At 50.1% G+C, this 15,092-nt stretch overlaps 5 protein-coding genes across 5 annotated transcripts; 2 read left to right on the top strand and 3 right to left on the bottom strand.

Annotated features, from left to right (window-relative positions):
- Nucleotides 1-495: 495 nt before the first annotated feature.
- On the top strand, nt 496-1,843 carry BGZ61DRAFT_347497 (uncharacterized protein; the record flags this gene model as incomplete). The annotated part of the gene is made up of 4 exons (XM_046239982.1): nt 496-863; nt 908-1,208; nt 1,262-1,546; nt 1,595-1,843. 4 exons carry the CDS (start codon nt 496-498, stop codon nt 1,841-1,843), a joined length of 1,203 nt encoding a protein of 400 aa, XP_046106653.1.
- BGZ61DRAFT_416164 (uncharacterized protein) lies at nt 1,822-5,835 on the top strand (the record flags this gene model as incomplete). The annotated part of the gene is made up of 4 exons (XM_046243378.1): nt 1,822-1,835; nt 1,881-3,044; nt 3,205-5,242; nt 5,474-5,835. The coding sequence occupies exons 2-4, from the start codon at nt 1,923-1,925 to the stop codon at nt 5,833-5,835; spliced, it is 3,522 nt and encodes a 1,173-aa protein (XP_046106652.1). The 5' UTR covers nt 1,822-1,835; nt 1,881-1,922.
- A 777-nt stretch (nt 5,836-6,612) lies between these two features.
- BGZ61DRAFT_347478 (uncharacterized protein) lies at nt 6,613-8,234 on the bottom strand (the record flags this gene model as incomplete). The annotated part of the gene is made up of 2 exons (XM_046239980.1): nt 6,613-7,322; nt 7,415-8,234. The coding sequence occupies 2 exons, from the start codon at nt 8,232-8,234 to the stop codon at nt 6,613-6,615; spliced, it is 1,530 nt and encodes a 509-aa protein (XP_046106651.1).
- A 1,032-nt stretch (nt 8,235-9,266) lies between these two features.
- Nucleotides 9,267-10,266, bottom strand: BGZ61DRAFT_475753 (uncharacterized protein; the record flags this gene model as incomplete). Its single annotated transcript, XM_046248726.1, has 2 exons — nt 9,267-9,757; nt 9,810-10,266. The coding sequence occupies 2 exons, from the start codon at nt 10,264-10,266 to the stop codon at nt 9,267-9,269; spliced, it is 948 nt and encodes a 315-aa protein (XP_046106650.1).
- Nucleotides 10,267-11,644: 1,378 nt separating this feature from the next.
- On the bottom strand, nt 11,645-13,582 carry BGZ61DRAFT_530318 (phosphate transporter; the record flags this gene model as incomplete). Its single annotated transcript, XM_046253546.1, has 3 exons — nt 11,645-11,931; nt 11,987-13,429; nt 13,504-13,582. 3 exons carry the CDS (start codon nt 13,580-13,582, stop codon nt 11,645-11,647), a joined length of 1,809 nt encoding a protein of 602 aa, XP_046106649.1.
- Between the last annotated feature and the right edge of the window lie 1,510 nt (nt 13,583-15,092).

Raw genomic sequence — 15,092 nt, 5'->3', positions numbered from 1 at the left:
ACACATGCGGTTCTGATGAATTGCAATTCCTTGGAACGTAAATTTGAGCATGAGAGCACTTGGATAGATGAGGAAGAGCCCCCCCGCCCTCCAGTCGACAAATCGATTAATAATGTGCATTTCGTCATGATTCTAGAGGCAGAACCTACTGCTAGTCAGCAAGCCTTCCCTGAGTTGCAATCGGTGGGCGCTGTTGAAGAGCTTGGTGTCTGACCGCCCTATTCGTATCTACACAACCATCTAACACTTTGTCGTTTTGACCAAAAAGACGTCTTGCCACACCTCGGCGCTAGGTTATACCGCCCCAGCCCACATTGATGGGTAGATGTCTCACAAAGCCGTCTTATTGGTGCCCTCGCTTCAGCTCGTGCAACCTGGAGACAAACATCCAGCCTTCATGTCACCTTTCATCTTCCACAATTTTCGCCAAATGTCACACCGTCCTCATTATTCGATCCAGAAGGAGCAGCGTGGCCATCCTTGCTTTGCCAAGATATGGACCCATCCAGTTGCGGTCGCACACCTGCGACCGTGTCTGACAGCAAGTCATCAAGAGACGACAGAACATTCCGCGTCCGTGGTGTACCCATCACCTGGGACACCGATCGATTGAAGTCATTCCTAACTGAACATGACAATGCCGCCTGTCCAGTCATCAAATCCCTTGCCCACGAGATTGGCGATCGTTCCAGCACCGCCACGGTTACCTTCCAGACTGTCCCCCTCGCCCTTCAGAAAAAGACGTGGTACATTCTGTTACCTAAAGCAGAGGAGAATGGACCTGACCGATATCTTGCACTCAGCGACGACTTCCTCGGTATCACGACACTCTACGCCCCGAGCCCGGACGATCATAAAGTCGAGTAAGGACACCATCTGAAGAGGTAGCGTGTGCTGATTTCCATAGTGTCATTGCATTACCCGGCCTTGGCGGACATGCATTCAGCTCGTTTAAAGAAAGAGGCAGTGACTCCATGTGGTTGCGAGACGCCCTTCCGTACGACATCACTCACAATAACGATGACACCCCGATAGCGCGAGTAATGACCTACGGCTATGAGTCAAGAGTTTCGCAGAGTAAGAGCATACAGAATTTGGAGGATCTCGCAACATCATTCCACACGGCCTTGATTGCGCTAGCTAGAGCCCCAACGATCAAACCGATCATCTTGATCGCCCACAGCTTGGGGGGGTTAATTGTCAAACAAGTGAGACTCTTTACACGTCTGGCCATGTTCAAATATCCTAATCCGCACCATAGGCTCTAATATCGCTATCGAAATCGACTGCCGAGGACGATACGAAGCTTGTCAAAGTAGTATATGGCATTGTGTTCTTTGGAGTTCCACACGAAGGCATGGATACCAGCTCGCTTATCCCACTGGTTGGTGATGGGCCGAACCGGTTCCTCATCGAGTCAATTAGCCGTATCAATTCGCAGTTACTTAGCATCCAGCAACGAGAATTCCACACAGCATTGGGTAGTAACGGTGACTCGGAGGTTTTTTGCTTTTACGAAACGCTTGAGTCGCCAACCGCTCATCAGGTATGCATCGTTTTTGTCAATATATGTGTATAAACTAATGGAGAACAGGATGCGCATGGCGAGTGGACGATAACTGGACCAACCTCAGTTTTGGTCACCAAGTCGTCTGCCACACATTGCCGTCCGTGGGAAAGCGGCCCAGAACATATATGTGCTATTGCCCGCACGCACTTTGACATGGTCAGGTTCAAGCCTCAGGACCACGAGTACGACAATGCTCGCGAGAGGCTTGATAGTCTCGCGCAACGGGCCATCTCGAAACGGCGGCCGGCTCGAGCCTCGATGCAGTGTATGTAATCCATAGTATCATTGAGGTCCATACTGAACTGTTCAGTGGTCCTCCTAGGCAAAAGCCCCGAGTTTACTGAGATCCGGGATGCCGAAGCATCCCAAGCGTCAATTTCGCTTCGAACGAGACCAAGAGACTTCCAACGTCGATCGTATTCAGAGTGTCATTTTACCTAGGCCTGCAGACCGTGTCGAGTCAAGCACCTCGCGCACCTCAAAGAAGCAGAAGGTTTTCTATGATCACCCCGGATCGCAAAACGGTCCACCTACATCGCGCGATGACTACCATATCGTTTGGATCTGCCAGTTGCATATTAAAATGACAGCAGCTTGTGCCATGTTGGATGAGCGTCACGAAGATTTGCCTATTCATCTGACTGATAGCAACACCTACGCGCTTGGCCGCATCAAGCAACACAATGTCGTGATTGCTTGCTTGCAAATGATCCGGCACGGGACGAACAATGCGTCTAACTTCTTAAAAGACATGACCGTTAATTTTCCGTCGCTCCGCTTGGCTTTGATGGTGGGGATTGGGTGCGGAGCGCCTAGCAGTATGACCGACATTCGACTGGGTGATGTTGTTGTCGGAACGAGGCTGATGCATTACGATTCCGAGAAGACTCTCGGGGACAGGCAGATACCGCTGACAGTCACTGCTCGGAGGGTTCTCCACTCAGTACTCAACAAGCTCGTGTCTAACTTACGATCGGAACATGAACTGGGCCCCAGTAGGGTCCCATCCATCCTACGGGAGAGGTTCGAGGTATACCCCGAGTACAGTCGCCCGAATTCATCAGATTTCCTATTCCGCGCAACGTATGATCACGTATCCGAAACATCTTTTTGTGAGGAATGTGATCATTCCAACCTGGTTTCGCGAATCAATCGTCGTTCAGATGATCCGGGTATACATTACGGTGCCATTGCCTCGGGGGACCAAGCCGTTATGAGCGGTACAACTCGGGACTCCATTGCGCAAGAACTGAACGTGGTATGTTTCGAAATAGAGGCCGCTGATGTAATGGATTTCCTTCCATGTCTTTCAATCCGGGGAATTTGCAATTACGCAGATTCTCATCAGAATAAGGAATGGCAGAGGTATGCGGCTGCGACTGCGACTGCATATGCTAGGGAACTACTCGAAGTGTTTCCTGTGGTGGAAACGCATGCAGAAGCCGTGAAGGTGCCTGATACTCGTAAGTTATACGTCTTGTCAATGTTCACTGATCATCACATCTAACATTCGGTCGACAGAACAGCGCGTTTCTAGCGGTCATCGACGGGATTTGCTGGGCTCCCTCAAATTCGCCCAATTCAAGTCTCGATTGTCAACGATCGAAACGGCCCACTCCAAAACATGTCATTAGTTCCTCCAGCACTCGGACTACCAATCGTGGCTTGATCCTGCAAAATTAAAGAAACATTTTGGCTTCTTATGGATCCATGGTAAACCGGGTGCTGGCAAATCAACGATCATGAAGTTTTTATACTCGAACATGCAGCGCGAAGTCCGCCACAAAGATAGCCTTACTGCTTTCTTCTTCTTCAACGCTCGAGGTGAATACTTGGAAAAGTCGATGTTAGGAATGTACCGATCTTTGCTCTTCCAGCTGCTCAAAGGGTTTTCTGATCTTCAGTCCGTCCTCGACGATGTCGACCCTGTGTCTCAAGATCATAACCTCTGGTCTTCTCTGAATACTCTCACGGACCTATTTTCCAAAGCAATTTCCGGACTAGGTCACCGTTCGTTTACCTGCTTCGTTGATGCTCTGGACGAATGCGATGAGCAACAAGTTGTGAATATGGTCCAGTACTTTGAAGAGTTGGCAGAACAATCTACGAGCAATGGCATCCAGTTCCGAATTTGCTTCTCTAGTCGACATTATCCCCACATATACATACCGCAGGGGATTCAGCTTACACTAGAGAACCAGCCAGCTCATGCTGAAGACTTAGAAGCCTACGTTACGAGTCGGCTCCAAATCAAAGACCCTGCGCTTTCTGAATTGCGACCTCGACTTCTTGAAAAAGCTGCTGGGGTTTTCATGTGGGTCGTCCTCGTAGTGGACATTCTTAACAAAGAAGATCGACAAGGTGGACTGGCTCTGAAAAAAAGGTTGGCAGAGATTCCGAGCGGTTTGAGCGAACTGTTCAGGGACATGCTCACACGCGACAATGAGAATAGGGAGCGCCTCCCTCTAAGCATGCTCTTGATTCTGTGCGCGGGGCGTCCTTTGAAACCAAATGAGTACTATCATGCCCTATGGTCCGGTTTGTCACAGGAGAATCGGGTCGATCTCGATATCCCTGACGTTACGGCCGACCATGCTGCCCATAGTATCAGCAGATGCGTTATCAGCTCCTCCAAGGGACTTGCTGAGATGACAACATCGGAGCAGCCCACCGTTCAATTCATTCATGAATCTGTCCGAGACTTTTTAGTCAAAGATCAGGGCCTCCAGGAGCTGTGGCCTGATTTTGGGTTCAATTGGGAGATTCAAGCTCACGAGAAGCTCAAACAATGCTGCAGCACATACATGATTCATCCTCGGGTACTTGAAGCCATAGGTAAAAAGCCCGACAAAAAGAAAATCGCAAAGAAATATCCGTTTTTGGAGTACGCCAGCCAGCATGTTCTCTATCACACGGAGTCTGCGGTTGATATGGCGGATGCTGCGGACGCCCCTTCTCACCAGGAGTTTCTTAAACAGTTTCCTGTCTCTGACTGGGTCAGGGTCAACAATGTTTTTGAAAAGTTCAAAGTTCGCCGTTACAGCCCGAACGCCAGTCTTCTCTATCTTCTTGCAGAAAAGGGGTATTCGAAGCTCATCCGCACAATGCTTAAAGAGTACCCCAGTGTTCATGTTCGAGGAGAGAGAGATAAGTATCCATTGTTTGCTGCTTTAGCCAACGGTCAGAAGGAGGCAGTAGCTGCTCTTCTGGACCTGCCCTCAAGCGTCTACAACGGAGTCGACATCACAGAAGGTCTAACATGTAGAAAAGACTTGACGGAGTACGAAGATCGAACACCGCTATCTTGGGCTGCACAGAATGGTCGGACAGGCCTTGTCGAGCGGCTTCTCCAAAAAGGAGAGAGCGTGGATTCGATGGATGAGGGGGGGCGGCGGCCACTTTCTCGGGCTGTAGAAAGAGGCCACGAGGCTGTTGCAAGGCTTCTCATGGATAATGGAGCAAAAGTCGACGCTTGTGACAAGAACGGGAGGCTGCCACTTTCACAAGCTTTACAAGGGGGCCATGAGGCTGTTGCAAAGCTTCTCATCAATCATGGGGCAGATGTCAATGCTCGTGATAAGGAGGGGAGGCTGCCACTGTCACAAGCTCTACGGGGGCGTCATGAAGCCGTTGCAAGGCTTCTCATCAACCATGGGGCAAACGTCAACACCCGTGATGAGGAGGGACGGCTCCCGCTTTTGCAAGCTTTAGAAGGGCTTCACGAAGCTACCAGAGGGCTTCACGAAGCTACCAGAGGGCTTCTCGTCAACCATGGAGCAGAAGCCATCGTTCTTCATAAGGGGGGGGGACTACCACGTCCACAAGTTTTTGAAGATCATTCTGAGGCTGTGGCAAGACTTCTCATTGATAATGGAGCAGAAGTCAACGTCTGTAATGAACAAGGGCAACAGCTACTTTTTTGGGCTGCAGAAGTCGATTGTGAGGCTGCTGTAAGGCTTCTCATTGATGTTGGAGCAGAAGTTGACACTCGTGATCAGAATGACGACACGCCACTTTTATGGATTGCAAGACAGCCTCACACATTTGGGAGTTGCCATGGGAGACGTTCAGAGTGCCGTTATACCATTGCGAGCCTTCTCATCGACAAGGGGGCACAAGTTGACGCTTGTAATAAGAATCACAACACATCACTTTGGGAGGCTCTAAAGGCCGGTCATATGGGCATTGCGAATCTTCTTATTGACAGGGGAGCGAAAGTTGACACGAGCTCCCATACCTTCAACACATCGCATGCGCATAGATAGGTATCTAGGCCTATGAAGCTATCTCGAGTGAGCATAGTGGAGGCGCCACGATCCAGAGTTCTGGTAGTGGTCCAGAACGATGGTTGGGCACCTTTCCGCGGTGTTATGGATAAGTAAGCCGGTTCGAGCGAACCGTCTGAAACTAAGACCTGACCAATTGCGCTTTGATTCATGGGATGATGGGTTGAGGGCAGGACGGTGGCAGGACGGTGGCGAGTGGTTGGTGCTCGGTCATATGGTGTATGTTTAATATTGAGAGGATGTCCCAGACTAAGAAGGGTTAGGGTTAGGGTGAGGGTGAGTATACAAATCTTTTAGCTAGACCCTAAAGTATATAATAAAACTTAGTATACATAAAACAATAAAATGGCTACTTTTTTATATTGGACTAAATATGACGATTAATATTTTACCCTCCTATCTAAATAGAGTACGGGAATCTCCATGGGGGGCGGCAATTTAGCATATGTTTAATACCTATGGAGAGGAGGTCAGAATCTTGTTGAATCGCAGAGAGGGATGGACGAGAGTAGGTGCGAGCGTGAAAGACAGATGGGTAGTTAGGCTAGCAACTATTGCTCACTGTAGTTCAAATAGAACATTGCATAGACAGATCCCTCCCCCTCGTCCTCTGTGGCCGAGGTTACGTGCTGCCGTAGAAAACACCCCGTATTATTTTCGCATTCTACTTGACAAATGTACAACTTTCACTTGTGCTTGTTATGAAGAGGATGTCTCAGACTAAACCATCTTCCTAGACTGACAACAGAAATTGAGCTACCAGTCAACCTCCCCCACACGAATTCTGTGCTCCATCCGAATCTGTCGTAACGAAACTGGCCGAATTACTGTGCTCGAGAGCTTCAAATGGTGGATTGCATCACCATGGGACTGGATAACACCAAAATCCAGAAATTCCTTGACAATAACGGACCCGCAGCCATGGTGTTTAATTGCGACGGATTGCCAAGCCCGAATCGTAGAAGCCTGCATAGCGAATTCCCATGTTCCTCTCAAGGTTATCACAGATGGCTGCCAGCTCTCCATTGGCTGTTGGTACCTGAAGAGCATCGCCAATCCCTTTCGTCCGTTCCATATCTCCATTGTTTCAAGATTTGGCATTTTCATGGCCGCTGCTGCCGCTTCCTGGAGCATGTTGTCAATGTTCTCCGGGTTCTCCTTGGGCGCGAGCAGCTTTGAAGTCAGCGCAAGCGAAGTCAGGTTGGGCCACTCCCAAGAAGGTTCACGAGCATAGAAGAAATATTCGGCATCCACCATGAACGACGCTGAGAGGTGCTCAAGCTTGAGACTAGTGTTGGCGACGGTTCGACTGAGATTAAAGCTCGGGGTTCGAATACTCTCGGTACTTGATATTTGTAGAAAAAGGTATTTTCTAAAACAATCCGGGTACTGTTCATTGAAATCCTCGAAGAGTACGAGTTTTCGTAGCTGGCCAGAAGCGAGCGAATTGAGAAGCGTTTGGTAATCTACATCAAAGATGAGGATTAGTAGGTGGTCATCGGTCAACATTGCAGCGAACACATGACAGAGAATGACAAACGAACACATCAGCACTCACCTCCATCTGTGAACCGCTGCGGATGGTCCCATTCCCTCCAAGGCTCGTAGTGGATCTCCTGGAGTCTTGGAAGACGGGCAAATATATGCGACAGCGCGACCGGCTTCCATCGTCGGCGGTTCTGTTGACGTAGAAGCACACCTGTTACCACCGGGATTAATGGCAGCGACTGCCAACATTGGTTTTCGGACTCCTCATCATCGAACGGCCCTTCGCCCATGATTTCCCCGAAGACTTTGGGAAAAGCTGTTCTGTCCGGAGCGACACATTGAAGGCCAGCATTCCAACCGTGCTGGCGGTCGTCAACTTTGGCCAATATCGACAGCTCTGTGGATCGATCCCGGCCGCACTCGTGGGAAGGAAGATCAGGCCCAAATGTCAGATATTTGAAGAAATGCTCGGAGTCGCTGGGCGAGTAAACGCTGATATCGAGTAGCAAGTTGCCTCGTGGTTCCCATGTGGTGAGAGTTGAGAACAGATCCTGGAATGCCGTGACAATAAGGATATTCTCTGTCTCCTTGAAGCACCACGCCTCTGTCTCTCCAGACGCACACTCGTCGCACCCATATTCTTGGAGTTCCAAGCAAAGCCATATATAGCCTACGAGAGCCCGATTACGGTGAATAATCGAACCAAAATCGGCGAGGCGTGACGGTGTCAGGGTGATTCGGGCGAAGTTGTGCCGCTCAATGATACGCTGCCACTCTCGCGACACTGTAGCTAGGCCAGCCAGGCTGCAGCCGTCCTTCATTAAGACTTGTAGGATCAGAAGTCGAACCTCTGGAGGAAAGTAGTGCCAAGATGTCTTGTCAGCTTTCATTGATGTGGTTGGCGGCATTGGTACCAACGCTGACTGGAAAGAGGGTCGATAAGGTAAACCTTGAGAGGACATCGTAAGACAAGAAGTAGCTATTGTTGTTTATTTTGCGTCATGCTTAAACAAAGGGGTGTCGCAGCGCAGGAAAAGATCACAACTTTATATGCAACCTCAAAGGTGGCCACAACAGTGGTCACGAGCAGCCTCAAGGTTTCAAATCCTGACACCTGTGAACTCAGTTTAAACTTGCGAAGATCAAAAAAACTCTGTCGGTGTGTGATGTGGCTCAGTGCTTATATAGGTCTTTAACCAGCTACCGTACCTCAAATAGTGAAGCAGGGCCCGGATGCCGTACCACCGCGACCATGAGTCCCAGACCCAAGCCACCACTTGTCAATCCCATTGCGACAGGCGCGATGCAATTGAAAGCCAAGACTGAATCCAAGAGCCGTTCAAAAGACCGCCGCGCGGCTTACCCCGATCAAGCCATTGCAAGTCCCCGCCGAGGCCCTGCCCGGGCGCTGGCTGGTTGATCCCAAGAAAGGTCGCACCTAGTATGAAACGAGTCTCACTCGGGGACGACTGATTAGAGTGTGGATGAAAAGAACTTAATATGGGCCTCAGATGCTGGTCCATAGCCTACCAACGATGAAAGATTGACTGTGCCCTAGTACACACATACCCAGAGGGGGGACTAGAAACTTAACAGTAAAAAGAAAATACTAACAATAGTATCAACAATACAGACCATCTGCCCAGTCCATTTAAAGGTCAACAGTTTACTCAGACAGACTAAGGTTTCTAGTCCAACTGGTTACCTTTTGCAATACCTCAATGAGCTGCAGCAACAGCTGCATCTTGAAAAAGCTAGATCGCTGGAAAAGTAGTACTGAATATATATTTCTATTATTTACAAATACTATACAGCTTTCATCTCTCTAATAATGTCCAGTAAAGCTATAAAAAACACCAAATACTCCAAAAACTCCGTCGGTATAATGAATCCGCAACTGCCGGCGATATCCTACGCATATTTCATTTTATTTCAATATAAATGTCATCAAAATACCAATCAAGCTCCAATCCACTTGCATCTGCCAAAATTGAGAAGTAGTATTCTCCACCTTGGCTCTCGTCAAGTGAAAAGCTCCACTGCCATGAATACCAGTCCATGCCGAGGGGTATGCCTTTTCCAGGCTTGGCTTCGAAGGCTCTGTCGTTTTTGTTGTAGAGCATGATTGTCAGAAGCCCAAAGTCATCACCCAAGCTCCCGTTGCCTGTAGACTTGCTCTGTGCGGAGATAAATATTTGATAGCTGCCTCCTGCCTCGAGAGTGACTTTTGGGTCGTGACGAAGCTCAACCCTTCCGGAAGTAGTCGCTTCCAAGATTCTAACTGCATTCGACATAATACCCGCTGGCTCTTGAACCTGCTGGATGTCGAAAAAGAATGTGTCCTCTTCTGCGGTAATGAGTGTCCAGTCTTCGATATCACGATCAGAAAAGTCGACGTTGAAAACTAAGTGACCTATGCACCAATTAGCCTCGGTGTAGTCAAAACAGGGTGCATGATAACTGACCGTTGGGCACACAGTTAAAGCATCCCAGCTCATGGAAAGGTGGCCCCTTGCGATCTTGGCTGAATCCCATGTTGGAAATTTGAGTCGAAAAGAGCTGGCACCAGCTGTCCATGTAGGAAAAGGTCACACATCCGGTTCTCCTGAAGCAGAGGTCGGCGCATGAATCAAGATCAGCTGCGGAAAGCGAGAATTCCCATGCTCCGTCATGGTTGGTAATATAGCCGTGAGCGCCGCAAACTCGATTGCTCGGGGCAGGGTTTTTCCCGTTGCAGATATCACCAGAGGATCCGAGGGACGGGGTCGCATCGTATGAAGTGGAGGTAGTCTCGGATGCTGGAGTAGTTGTTTTGGAGGGAGACAGGTCGCTTGAAGTGACAGAGGCGCCGGGTTTGCATGGCTTCGCGTTCACTGCTCCGAGAACGAAGAACGCGAAGAAAGCAATTGACTTGGGCAACATGGCAATGACGCTAGGAAGTGACTGTGTACAGAATGTTTATTGAATGAGACGTGATTCATGGCAGCACACCTCGTCTCTTTAATAATACCATCACTTGCCCGTCTCAGCCTCTCCATGTCAGCGGGGACCGTACATGATTCCCGGTGTGATCGGCGACCATCAACATAGCTTGTATGCGTAGGCCATGCGGTGTTCACTGTGTGCATAGGGCAGAACTGATGGAATATGCCAGTCATCTCCACTTTCTTGCGTAGGAGTCCAGGGACTGGCTTGCAGTTGCACTGATCTCGCTTGAAACCTGGCGAGTCGGTGGCTGAGGGACATGTGGCGCTGTCGCTCATTTCAATTAGCAACCTTGATGCCTGTCAAGGATTATTCTGCTGAATTAAAGTAAGCTGACTATTTAAGTAGTCGGTCCTACTAACAAGCCGCTGGTAGGGCTGATTGGCCTCCAACAATGATATCAAGTCGCCGACCACCAGCAGGTCGCCGAGGAATCCCGAGACGGCAAAGGGATACTACTACCTGCATAAAAGGAGTCAATCGGGAAGGATGGAGATCCTAGCGGCTATGAAGGAAATCGGGGAGGCCGCAAAGCAGGTCCCCGAGAACAGCTCGATCGGCATGTAAGCGCTTGCGGCGTCTTGACTTCGCCTTTAAGCCTTCCTGATGAGACTGGTTAGTTGTGGCGCAGCATGGAAATATTTTTACGCTCCGGACAGTTGAACACGGTTAGATTAATTACTCAAATCTGCACGACGGTAATGGTGGCAGTGCGATGCATTGATCCAACGTGTGCGTTGGAGCTGCTGCGATGCAGAGGGTATAAATTGAAGTGCGTGCCCCACGTCATTGTCACTGATCTTCGCAACAGACATGATCAAAAATATGTGTGGGAGTGTAGGGCTCGTGATAGACATTGTTCAAAAATGGTATGTTTCTAATGCATTTTGTTAGCCATCATTGCTGGCCATGGCCCATGGGTGAGACGACCCTCAGTCAGTGCCAGAGGAGCTCGAAAACAAATCGGGACTGGGCTAAAGGACTCCTCAGCCCACCCATTGCCGTAGGAGGCTCGGTTTCAGACCGGCAATCAATATCCTAGGCGAAAGATCGCATTCACAACAAGACATTTTTTATCCAAGCAACGTACGAAACATTTCACATTGGTGCAATGAAATGCAATCAAACCATGTAGAACTTGACCGAATTTACGGCTCGATGCCAGGTATAAAACTAAAATAATTTTCTCAGAATCGCCAGCGTTCAGCCCAGTCTATGCCGCCCAACCTCATTACATGTACGAATAAATAAATCTAGAATTCCAGTGCGATGGTATCAAATGTGGGTTTCTTTAGGACTGAATTAAGCGTGCTTCTCAAGCAAAGTGAGGAGCATTGAGGAAGAGACCCATGGTGACACCACCCAGAGTTCCAGCAATGGGGATAGTCATGATCCAGGCCAAGACCAAGAGACCGACTCGCTGGAAGTTGACAGCCTTCAAGGTGCCGTTGCACAACCCGACACCGACGGTGGCACCGGTAATGCACATGGAGGTCGATACGGGAAGAGAGAACTGAGAGAAGAGGAGAACGGTAACGGCAGCACCCATCTCCATAGAGCAGCCTCGGCTGGGAGAATGGTAGGTGATCTTATTTCCCATGACTATTGGGTTCGTTAGTAAGCTTGTCCACAATATGTTATATTAGGTTTTTCTTACCCTTCATGATGTTGTACCCGTAAGTAATAAGACCCAGCGAGATAGTGGCAGAGAGGACAGCCAATTGCCAGACGGGGACTACGGCTTTGGCCTCAGCGGCATCCCCAGTAGACCAGGCGCCATAGATAACGGCCCAAGGGCCGACAGAGTTTCCGATATCATTGGCACCATGTGCAAAGGAAGCAGTGCAAGCAGTCAGGACCTGAACGAAAGAGTAGGTGTGCTCGACCTCATTAGGATACTTCTTAGCGTGGGCATAGACACGGGCCATACGCTCACCCTCGGGAGTACCAGAGATACCGCTCTGAGCAGCATGAATATCGTAGTGGAGGCCGTAGAGAAGGCCGCAGGTAATCATAGCGGGGATACGGATAAGGAGAATTCGGATGTTGCTCAACTCGTACATCTGGCCAGGGCCCATGGGGTTGTTGTACAGAGTGCGCATGGCCCAGCCGAGGGGACCGGCCTTCTTGCGGAGAGAAGCATGGAACTTTTCTTGGCCCTTTTTCATGAGGTCCTTATAAGAAGCCTGGTTGGTCTCGGCAGCGACGAGGCTCTTCTCGCTGGTGTCGACATTCTTACTGGCATCACCAGCCTCGGTGATGGAATCCGTGGTGATGGAATCGGGAGAGTTGGGGGGCTCGTCATCGTCATCGTGGTGCTGAACAACGGCGTAATCGGGGACTTGAGCATGGATCGCGTCGGCAGGAGGGGTGCGAGTGAACAGGAGAGGACCCATAAGGAACATATACCACTTTACAGTATAATCCTTCTTGAGAATTCTAGCGTAGACGAAAGGGACGAAGAAAAGAGCGGCGAGGGTAGCGACACCAATGCCAGTGCCCATAGTGACAGAAGCGACATACCACGAGGGCTTCTTGTTGAGGCCCAGGTTAGGGGAACCCTTGTAGACGATGGAAAGGGTGCAAATAGTCCCGGCGATTAGGAAGAAAAAGGGCGAGGTCCAGACAGCCCAGGGGACGGGGTTTTTGCGCATATGGACGACAACCTTGATGAGCATAAAGATAGTAGCACCGAAACAAGCAGAGATAGCTGGAGCCATGCCGAGACCAGCAAAGATGGCGCCTAGACCTTTGCCACCATTCCATCCCCACTGGACCTGCGAGGCACCGACGGTAGCAACACCGACACCAGCGACGGCAGAGATGAGAGAGTAGGTGGACGAGACGTGGGCGGAGTGCTTAGTGCACCACATGACCCAGGACGAAGCGGCAGCGAGAGCGCAGGTGAAGGCGAGCATCTGGACGCCGGCATTGCCCTGGAAGGCCTCGTTGGGGATGATGCCGTTCTTGATAGTATCGGCGGTTCGGGCACCGACGGTGATGGCACCGAGCATCTCGAAGATGGTACCAAAGATCATGGCCTGTCGATAGCTGATGGATCGGGAAGAGACACTGGTGGCCCAGGCGTTGGCAACATCGTCTGTGGAGGGTGGTCAGTATTGAGGGGATAAGGGGATGCAGATGGGTTTGTGTAGCATGGGATGAGGTACTTACTAGCACCGTTGTTGTAGGCATCCAGCATGGCAAACATGGTGCCAATGGCAAAGATGTAGTCGTATTGAGAGAGCGTCATGGTGACTTCAGGAACTCAGGTGAACAGTGAATTCCCAATTGGATTAATTAACAATGATGAAAGAATCCAAAGAAGGGGAGAGGGGAAGTGGGTGTTGGGGTGAAGAGATGAGAGACACGGGGAGCGAAGCACAAAGGTTAAGTAGCAAGCGAGAGGTTTATATTGCGCAGATGCGGGCTGGGAGTGTAATACCGAGTACAGCATGCTGGGCGGAGCTTATCTTGGATCCCCGGACACGCAATCGTCCCATGCTTGGTGCTGCGCGAGTCCTTGCTGTCGCGTCTGTGGCACCTGTTGGACTGACTTATACGCACTTCTCGCCGCTCGCCTCTCCACCTACACGTGCGGGATGTCAGTACTGTGTCACTAGCGTCCAGGCGTGTCCATGGCCGCAAGTGGGAGCGTGAGCTCCTACCGGCTTGGGTTACGGAGTGAAGTGTAGATACGTTCGCCTGCCTCTGTGGATGCGCGCACCGTCGTTGGACTGGGTATTGGCGTTCGCGGCCGGTAGACTGCTGGGAGCTTGACGAGCCGATCATCAGCCCATAAGTGGGAGCCAGACAGTAAGCCATTATAGTGAGGCCATTGAAGGCTCGGAAGGGAAATATTATGGAGTGCCTCTGTACTCTAGCAACGTTCGAGACGTCGGCCGGACCGCTCTTGGGATGAGTCTCGCCCGGTCGACGAGTCTCCGCATGGAGATGAGCTTTGCAAATGCTGACCCAGGGCAATGGAGGGGCCAACAGCAAGCATCATGTTCGCTGATAGCCTGGTAGCAGCAATCTATTGGCTTGTCAGCCTGTTTCACCTCTATGCCTCGATTTCCACTATGGGCAAGGTCTCGTGACACCGTGGCCGCAATCACTGCAGTGCGTTACCCTGGTGCACCGATGCTGCACTGATTCTGCCGGCCATTGTCGGACCCTGGTTCGTGTAGTGTCTGGTAAACCGGCTTGGAAAAATTGTTTTACGACTTCGAGATAGGCTTTGCATCAGCCACGGGCCTGAAAGTATACCAGCGAGTCCACGTAGGGAAACTGCCCATACCATAGGGACTAAAGTCACGAATAAATATTCCCCAGCACTGTCTAGGCCGATTTGGAATCTGGCACGACTGCTGGAGTGTTCCATCAGATCCCCGGGAATGGATCGTAGCCAGTCTCGAAATAGGCACCGACTTCTCGTGCTCTCACAAACTAGGCGCGTGCCTGGTCTAGCTTCGGCATTTTAAAATAAGACTGTTATTAATGAAAAGTTTAACCTTAACGAAAAGGTTCATTTGAGAAAAGTCCGTGGTAGACCACCGTATCGACTCAGTGAATTGGCCCTGAATCCTTCCCCCACATATTGCCTTCGGGATTTCGTATACCTAATAATAATAAATGATTTAGAAAATCTAAGCCTTACATAGCTTAGCTTTATTCCATAAAACAAAGGCAATTTATCGAGTCGATACGGTAGACCCCTTTGGCTTGCTCCCCCACATGTGGCCAAAACATCGCTCCTCTCA

The sequence above is a fragment of the Ilyonectria robusta genome (assembly GCF_021365365.1).
Source record: "Ilyonectria robusta strain PMI_751 chromosome Unknown BGZ61scaffold_6, whole genome shotgun sequence".
Taxonomy (NCBI): Eukaryota; Fungi; Ascomycota; class Sordariomycetes; order Hypocreales; family Nectriaceae; genus Ilyonectria; species Ilyonectria robusta.
This window is presented reverse-complemented; position numbering and strand designations above follow the sequence as displayed.